This window comes from Scylla paramamosain, chromosome 22 (assembly GCF_035594125.1).
Source record: "Scylla paramamosain isolate STU-SP2022 chromosome 22, ASM3559412v1, whole genome shotgun sequence".
Classification (NCBI taxonomy): domain Eukaryota; kingdom Metazoa; phylum Arthropoda; class Malacostraca; order Decapoda; family Portunidae; genus Scylla; species Scylla paramamosain.
This window is the reverse complement of record NC_087172.1, coordinates 5,212,180-5,221,995: the sequence shown is the minus strand read 5'-3', so window position 1 is coordinate 5,221,995 and position 9,816 is coordinate 5,212,180. Positions and strand designations below refer to the sequence as shown.

Genomic DNA, 9,816 nt, shown 5'->3' with positions numbered 1-9,816 from the left:
ACAATGAAAAAAAATAACGAAAAAAAGGAAAAAAATAGACGGCAAAAAAAAAAAATAAATAAAATAAATAAATAAATAAAAAAAAACATGCTAACCCTTCCAAATAAAGAAGAATAATCACGACCAATACAATACAGCGAATAATGACAGATAACAAACAATAACACAATCTACAATATATATAAATCAGATTATGCGCACAGACATACCTCAGCACTTTCTTCCCTGCATCAGTAATTCCCCTTCGAAAGCACAAGCAAGATTACCAAGAGCAAGACTTTTAAACATTCCTGCCACACGATCTTATTTCGTTATCGTGTTTTTACTTATCTTCTCTTCTCCACGATCTTACTTCGTTATATTCACCACAGAGAGAGATACCATTAAAGACGTTATTTCCACCGCACAACACACCCTGGCCGTCTTTGTGTCATTATCCAGGCTATTCTAACCGACTTGTTATCGTTAATTAGTTCTGTTCAAGCTCCCAATTTCCAGGACTCCGTTTTCTTCGTGGTTTCTTCCCGTTTTTTATTCATTGACGTGTCGGGTTTGTCGCGGTACCTGTGCTTCGTTTTCTATTTGATTTTCTGGATTATCTATAATAGTTATCTTTCACTTTTCTTTGTCAATTTTCTATTTGATGTTGCTCCTGTCTCTTGTTTATAAATTCTATATCTTATTATTTTTTTGTATGTTAGTGTGTTTTTGTTCACTGCTGCATCCTTTCTCTTGCTAAGTTCCGTGTGTGTGTGTGTGTGTGTGTTTTCATCAGTCATTTAAACATTTCTTCTTCACTTGTGTTTATCTTTTTTCTTTATTCATTCATATTGCTTTCCTTTCTATTCTCCTCCTCCTCCTCCTCCTCCTCCTCCTCCTCTTCCTCCTCCTTCTCGTCCCTCTCTTCCTCTCCAGCACAGACAAGACTCAAGGTAGCTTTTTCACGCCTCGCTTTAATACAAGTTAAATGCGTCACTCCTCTCAGTCAAGTTTTTAGCGTGCTTCCTTCCCTGCCGCAGAGGGTGGAATGGGTGGAGGAGCAGGAGGAGGAGGAAGAAAGGAGAAAGGAAGAGGGAGAGAGACGTGGAGGAGGAGGAGGAGAGGCGAGGAACCGAAACTGATTGCTCGCAGTAAAGGAAGCAATCACAAGGAGGAGGAGGAGGAGGAGGAGGAGAAGGAGGAGGAGGAGGAGGAGGAGGAGGAGGAGGAGGAGGAGGAGGAGGAGGAGGAGAACATAAGGAAGAGGAACTACTGCATCTCCTTTTCTTTTCCACAGTTACCCTTCTACCTTCATCCGTTTTCTCTTACCCATGGTCGCCCCTTTCCTCTTCTCTGCCACTCCTCTCCTCCTCCACTCCTCCCCTCATAACACACTCCTAACTCACGACAATGCCATGACGCCGTGACTCATTGCCGCTTCCCTCCCCAGTGCAGCAGACGCCGCCTCCCGGAAACACATTCAAACAAGTAATTGAGGAAAAGAGACAAGTAAAAACACGATAATGATGATAGCAAGATACGTCAATAAATGCTTCCGTGATGTCGTGGCTGACTAGTTTATGCGTCATGCTTTGATTTGACGAGTGTTGTCTAGATTCCATGTTGGTGTAAGATACTAAGGAAAGCTGCAAGAGATTATTAAGTCTACACGTGGAAGTCCCAGTGCAATATACAGACAGATACATAGCCACATAGATAGCTGTAGCCACTTATCATCCTTATCCATAAAGTTATCTCTCCTTTTATTTGTCTATTAATGCTACGCAAATATAATTACTGTTTATTCTAACCATCGACAACCTTATTTACGAGCTAGTTTCTCACTTTTTCTTTTTTTAAATCTAACTTATTAAGTCCGAACGCGTTGCTTATCGGCAGCGTGAGGCTTCTCATCTTATCGTTTTCGCCACTAAACACACAGAAATAAAAAGGAAGAACAAAGAGGAGTTCCGTTGATCATACAAAAATATTATCTATAAGTGTTGTATAACGTAAAAGCTCCGGCGTTTGTTGTTCTGGGTTGAGTTTAAGAGCAAGAGACTCCAATGAAGACGGAGACGGGACTGCGGCACATCTCAAGGTATGCCATCACTTCTGCAGTAAGCCAGCCATGGGTATGCATGTAAACACTCAACACACACAAAACTACTTCAAAACATAAAACTGAATGTTTGAGTTACTCCTGTAATACGTTTTCTTCTTTGTCTCAACAACCCGTTTTCTTCAGACTAGCGAAGGTTCAGCGTAGACCAAACAAAATACAACAGCAATAACGGAACGAAAAGTTTTATATATATATATATATATATATATATATATATATATATATATATATATATATATATATATATATATATATATATATAACCACTAAAAACTAAGAACCGAAATAACAAAAGTACTAAAAATACACAGCAAAATCACAAACAGCAAGGAGAAAAATAAGTAGATAGATAATAATAATAATAATAATAATAAAACATGGCAAAAAAATGAAATAAAAAAACACGTGGAATCGCTTCCAAACGTAAAAAAAAAAAAAAAAAAAAATGAAAAATACAAACACATACAAATAAAACCACACAGACACAAATGAAATCACTCTCTCCACACCAAACCCACCACCAGGCAAGGAGACACAAGGATAAGGGATACACTCACCGTGGCCACGGAGTAGAACCTGAGGAAGTCCGTCTGTTGCCTGGTGATGCCCGTGAGTGTGTCTGCGAGGGTCTGGTGGTGCGCCAAAGTCTGCTCTCCGCGACCCAGGAGCCACGCCACCACCTGCAGCAGAAGAGGAGAACCATCATTATAAAGAAACAACATAGCGGGATTAATGTGAGGTTTAGTATTTCGATAGTCATACAGGAATGCTTAGTATGTAGGAATGAGACATTAACTTAAAAATAACAAAACAATTATCCCTTGAGAAATACGACCTGCCGCCAGCACACGGAAGAAATGCACCAAAATTGACAAGATTAGCAAGTGACCCAAAAAAGGAAATAAGAACATACATAAAGAAAAAGAAAAAAAAATAGAACCATAATGAAAACAAGGATAAATATATTGAAGAAAATGAAAATATGAAAACAAAATAATACAATAAAATATAAATGAAAAAGTAAGAGCAAGCAGAAAAAAAGGAGTTTTATAATCAACAAGCGATTGATAACAAAAATCTATAACACACCATATAATAACGCATTTATTAGAAATACGGAGGCAACACAATGACAACGGCAATAGGTGAGAATAACACTACGCAACTCATTACCATCATCAAAACTCACCAACACAGTCTTTATTAACTACACAGCGACAACACAAACAGAAAAAGACATGAATCGTGACATGTTAAGATAAGATTAGATAAAGGAAGATAATCTGTAGGAGATTGTATGTTTTTAGAGCCTGTGTGTGTGTGTGTGTGTGTGTGTGTGTGTGTGTGTGTGTGTGTGTGTGTGTGTGTGTGTGTGTGTGTGTGTGTGTGTGTGTGTACCTACGACATAATGACCCTGAAGAAAGAAAGGGTTGGTGACTGCAAGCACATTCATGTACTTAGCATGCTGGGATTGTGGCGACTGTGGTTGTGGTGAGTGTGAAAGTGGTGAGACTTCTAATGATAATGGTGATGGTGGAGATAGTAGTAGTAGTAGTAGTAGTAGTAGTGGTGGTGGTGGTGGTGGTGGCAGTGGTGGTAGCGGTGGTGGTGGTGTTACAGGTTGACATCACCAAGGAGTTTTGCAAGTTTCCTTTCATTCTTTCATTTGCCTTGAGCCTAAATCACCCGTAGGCATATTTCTTTTTATTTCTTGGAGGTATATTTTTTTTTGAAGGCTAGCTAGTGTTTCTTGAAGGTTTTGGTCACTCCCTCGCAAGACTTGTTTACGTGACCCCCTGTATAGATCCATGCCGCCCCTCTTCTCCCTTTTTACTTTATCTCAACTTCTCTTTCCTCACCACAGACTTCCTTCCATCAGTGAGAAGAAGAAAAGACAACAACAACAACAACAACAACAACAACAACAACAACAACAACATTAATTTTGCAGTAAGTCACGTCAAAACAAACCCTTCCTAAACACTCCCCTTGCACAACTCTACGGACATTCAAGCAACATTTTCATTACCCAGCAGCTACCTCGAGAGAAAACGGAATTTCATGAAGGGTAACGAGTGTATTTAACGTCACCTTCAGCTTACTTCAAATACTACATAGAGTTACATAGAAAAACAGGCCACAACAGACCTTGCGGTTGTAACGAGGTGTCTTGACCTAGGACTACTAAGGTGATAGTAGAATATTGACTCTCAGCTTACTAAACTTTACGTGCATGGAAGTTTTAGGAGTTAAGAAATGTCGTGTGTGTGTGTGTGTGTGTGTGTGTGTGTGTGTGTGTGTGTGTGTGTGTGTGTGTGTGTGTGTGTGTGTGTGTGTGTGTGTGTGTGTGTGTGTGTGTGATGGGTGTGCGTGTGTGATGGGTTTGTGTAAGTAAGTCGCCTCCGGGCTGGTCAGTTATGGTCAGATATTTCTCTCCTTCTCCCTTTCCTCTCCTTTACCTGACCACCATTGCACTGCGCTCTCCACTGCCTCCCAACAGCCAGCCAGTGTGACGCAACCAGCACCCTACACACACACACACACACACACACACACACACACACACACACATTATTCTCCTAACATCTCCACCTAGCCTCATTCCACCTTAACACGCCCTCCACACATCATCCCTCCATATACGAGTATATCCTTCCCTCTTCCCTATCACCACCATCTCCTCACTCCCTGCCGCTTCCCATCATCCACCCCTCTGCCCCTTTGTCACTCTCGCCTCTGGCCCTCCCACGCCTGTCTTACAAGTCACATAACACTCTTTTATTATTTTTTTTCTCATTACTCATCCTTTTCTTCAATTACCTTCTTCATTTCCTATCTCCCATACCTCTCTTGTACTTTTATCTTTCCTCCCTCATTCTTTTTCGTTCTCTCACTGATGGTCTCTCATGCGTTGCTTCTCTTCTCTTTCTCTCCTCTTCATTCTTCACTAAATCTATCCTTTTCTCTTCTCATTTCTCTTTTCTCATACCTACTCTTCACATCATGTCAAAATCCCTGCTTCTTTTTTTCTCTCTAGTCCTTCTGTTCTCTCATACTCCTCTTTATACCTCATTAAAATCCTTCTTCCTTTCTTCTTCCCCTCTCTTCTTTTCCCTCCTCCTTGTTTTCAAACCGAATTGAGATATCTTTTTCTTTCATTTCCCATTCCTCCTCTTTTATACTTCACTAAAATCACTCCTTTCCAACCCTCCCCATTTCTCTTCCTTATACTTCGTTAAAATCTCTTTCTTCCCTCCTCTCCCCACTCCTCCCTCCCAGCAGCCGCCCCGGAACTCATCAGCGGCCGCACAGGTACCGTCCCGCACATCTGGCGAACACCTAATGAGGCGTGAAACACTCAGCTCCCCAGCCACCCAACCCCGACACGCGCCGACGACACTCCATCACCCCCCTCCCTCTCACCCCGGGGACGACGCGCCTCTCTCCCTCACCAGGAAGCACAGCGACATCACGTCTGTTGGACATGATGGATTGTCACGGTCCGTCTTGGGGATTTTTCGACCGAGTTTCCTGGTGGATGTTTTTTTTTTTCTTTTTTTTTTTCAGTTTCGTTTCACTTCATATTTTCTTTTCTTATCTTCGCACTACGGTTCCAGTCAAAGGTTGTGTCGCGTTTTAAAATTTGTTTGGGAGTGATACGTAAGGTGTGAGTGAAATAAAAGGGAAGATATTAAATGAAGAGGAAAGCATTACAGCGACTCGTGAATTTTATAGTTTGGCATTGTTACCTACTTTTAACAGACTCTAGCGCAAATTTCTGAGGTTTTCAAGAGTCTTTCCCGTGATTCCGTTGATAATTCTACCCTTTCAGTGCCAGAGACCACTTCCAGGCTCCGTGAAATACTCTATTACTCTTAAAAAAAAGAAAAAAAAAGAGAAAAAAAAGATGAGGATCAGTAAGAAGAGATAATTTTGCAACAGGTCTCTTAACTTAATGCAGTCTTTTAATGATACCCGGAATAAAATTAAACGGGTACTGAAAGGATTAACAAAGACCCTACATTATTAGTGAGAGAAGCTCCTATGAGAATCTGACTAACCACCTCTGTAGCCTTTAGAAAACATTGCATATGAGAAAACAAAAACGTGTAAAAATACGGTCCTCTCTGAAATATGGGACATCAACATTGCCAGAACCTGTTGATGAAGAAAAATGACATAACGTACAGATGAAGTTAATTTGGCGTTACCTAATGTTGATTTTACGTTGTTACGAATTTGGGACATTTTTTTATCTTGCAAATTGCTTGGGATGGAAAGCTGTGGATGAGGAAAACGCAACACTGCCAGTATGAGTCATGTGAGTGAAGTGCGAGCATTCACCAAGATTAAGGGAAAAAATGAAAATAAAATGCAAGGAAAGAAAGGTAAACGAAAGAAAGAATGAATGGATGGGCGAATAAATGAGAAAACGGTTAATTTGTAAGTGAATGTAAGAAAGAAAACAAATAAATAAATAAATAAATAAAGAAAGAAAGAAAGGAAAGATAAACGGTAGAAATAATAAATGGATGAGCGAATAAATGAGAAAGGAAATGAATGTGAGAAAGAAAAAGAAAAAAAAAACGGAAATAAAGATAAGCGGTAGAATAAATGGATGAGCGAATAAGTGAAAAAAGAATAAATTAGTAAATGAATGTAAGAACGAAAGAAAAAAATGTAAGAAGGCAAGATACAAAACAAGAAAAAATAAAACAGGAGCGAACAAATGAAAAAGAATATGTAAATGAATGTGACAACGAAAGAAAAAGAAACATATGAGAAAGAAGGATAGAAAACAAGGAAACAAGGAAAAACGGAAGGTTGTGTCAAGGATTAATGAATTTTCTGCTTTTTTTACTTTCTTTTCCAAACACTTTCTTATTTTGTCTTCTCATTTTAGGTGTTTTCACTATTACTCCTCCTACCCTCCTTCCTCTCCTTCCTCCTGCTCTTCTTTTTTAACATCCTTCTATTGCTCTTCCTCTTTTTTTCATCTTTCTCTTTTTATCTTTTCTTTTTCTCCTACTGTTCGCCCTTCTCCATCCTTTCCATTTTTTTAAAATTTCTTGCTTCTCTTCCTTTACCTTCATCATACTGATCCTCTTTCCTTTTTCTCCTTATTCTTCTTTTTCCTCTTCCTTCTACTTCTCATCTTCCTTTTATTTTCATCTTTCTTCTTCCTCCTTTTTGACCCTCCAGTTGTTCATCCTTCCTTTTCTACACTGTTTCACTCACGTTCAATGAGAAGAATAAGTAAATAAACTGTTAATTTTAAGACTGTAGGGAAACAAGAAGAAAAAGAAGAAACAGAAATAAGAAGATTGTTATTAGATCAGAAAAGAACACGGAAAATCATCAACTTCACAATCGCCAACACTACCACCACCACCACCACCACCACCACCACCACCACCACTACCATCGTCACCATCATCACCACCACCATCTGTCGTCATCACCACCACCTTTAATACACTTCCGGCACAAAATAGGCAAGGGGAGAATAGATGGGGAATGGATGGGGGTAAATGGGGATGGATGGGGATGTCTAAATTTAAGAAACAGTGAGTATTAATCATGAGGAGGAAATATTGTGTGGTGAAATGAGTCTTACGGTCACTCACGCGAACTCATCCACTCCGCTTCCTCTCTCTCTCTCTCTCTCTCTCTCTCTCTCTCTCTCTCTCTCTCTCTCTCTCTCTTATTCAGTCAGCCAGCCAGCCAGTACAGTACTAAAGTAAAACGAATCAATAAATAAATAAGCCCCCAAAAATATAAAAGTTATCACAGGAAAATGTTACAAAATTAATGTTAGAGAACAGAGAGAAAGAAAAAAATATTGATGGTAAATAATATATAAGAATATACAAATACTACAGGGAGAAAAATCAAGAAATAACTCTGGAAAATAAGCTTTGATTTTATTTTTTAACAGGAAGAAATGGTATATCAAGAATGTGTTATGGCACCAATTAACAGAGATTAGATTGAATTAAAGCATGTTAAGCTAAATGTTTCCCTTAGGGGCTGGCACCTTCAATGAGCCTTTTTTCCATTAGCTTTGTTCACCCTCTTGCATAAAAATAACAAAAAAAGCTCATGTTACACAAGGTAAGATAAAATGAGCTTAAAGTTTCAGATTTAACGTTACGTTAAATAACGTTAGGTTCAGTTTAGTTAGGGTGAGTTAGGGTAGGTCAACCTAGATTAGCTAAGTTCAAATAGGTTTGCTAAATCTCCTTGGTTAAGTTACATTATATTAGTTAGGTTAGGTAAATTTACGTTAGGATACGTTAGGTAAGGTTAGGTTAAGTTAGGTTAGGTTAAGTTAGGTTAGGTTTGATTATGTTAGATCATATTAGGTTAGGTTAGATTAAGTTAGGTTAGGTTAAGTTATGTTGGGTTAGCTTGGCAGAGCAACGTCTCAAGAAAGTCCCCACGCTGTTACTGGGTGCGGGAGAGAGGGAGGGAGGGAGACAGGGACGGTGTGTGGTGTAAAAAGCTCCCTGACCTTCTTCTGGGGAAAGGAAAATACCACAGCCAGCAGATGCGATTTCTAGCTTGTACCTTCCCTCCTCCTCTCATTCAGGCAGTGGCGAGAGTGTTGAGACTCGGATGAAGAAAATTGGATGCGTGAATTGAGTGGATTGAGAATGAGAATTAGTGAGAAAAATTATGGTTATGTTAATGAAAAGTAGATCAATATTGTTAAAAGCACATACTGTAGTTTAAAGTCTCTCTCTCTCTCTCTCTCTCTCTCTCTCTCTCTCTCTCTCTCTCTCTCTCTCTCTCTCTCTCTCTCTCTCTCTCTCTCTCAGGTGTTCTAGACGAGACGCTGTGACCCAATACTGACCACCGCTCCCCCCCTTTCTCCCTCACCTCCCCACCCGCTCCCTATCTCCTCCCCCTTCCCCTTCCCCCTGCCTTCACAGTGACCACCCCACAATTTTCCGAAGCAGCACCATGACGTGGAGAAAGTGGGGGAGGAGGAGGAGGAGGAGGAGGAGGAGGAGGAGGAGGAGGAGGAGGAGGAGGAGGAGGAGGAGGAGGAAGACTGTACTCCTCCTCCTCCTCCTCCTCCTCCTCCTTCCACTGGCCAACAATATATTTACCTCTAAAAATAAATAACAAGAAAAGGACCCAAGAAACGTGAAGAAATTTAATAACGTTTCCTCATATATGTTGCAGCTCCTCCTCCTCCTCCTCCTCCTCCTCCTCCTCCTCCTCTTCCGATCCTACTGTTTCTCCTTTTCTCCCCTTCTTTTCCTCTTCGTCTTTCTTCTTTCATTTTATTTTCCTCATACTGCTCTTCCTCTTCCTTCTCCTCTTGCGATCCTACTGTTTCTCCTGTTTTTCTTCTTCGTCTTTTTTCTTTTATTTTCATCTTTGTCAAACTGCTCTTCCTTCTATTTCATCTTTTATGTTCTCATCTTTCCTCTTCCCCTTGTCCTCTTCCTTTTCATTACTCTTCTCGTCCTCTCTTTCTCTTCCTCCCCCTTCCTTTTCATTATCAATCTAGTGCTTATATATTTTTTTCTTTTTATATCTCTTTCTTCTTCTCAACTCCAGTATCTTTTTTTTTTAGTTATCATCTTTCTCTTTCTTCCTCTTTCTTTTCAATTTCTTCTTCCTATTGCTCATCTTCCTATTTTTTATTTCCTTTTTCTTTTCGTTTGTTTTAATGTTCCTCTTGTTCTTGATCTTCTCTT

At 39.8% G+C, this 9,816-nt stretch overlaps 1 protein-coding gene across 1 annotated transcript in view; it reads right to left on the bottom strand.

Moving 5' to 3' along the window:
• Positions 1–2,598: 2,598 nt before the first annotated feature.
• LOC135111471 (nucleolar and coiled-body phosphoprotein 1-like) overlaps positions 2,599–9,816 on the bottom strand; it is a 146,276-nt gene continuing 139,058 nt past the window's right edge. The window contains exon 11 of the mRNA XM_064024787.1: positions 2,599–2,784. Coding sequence (XP_063880857.1) covers positions 2,599–2,784 — 186 coding nt within the window. The remainder of the gene's footprint in view (positions 2,785–9,816) is intronic.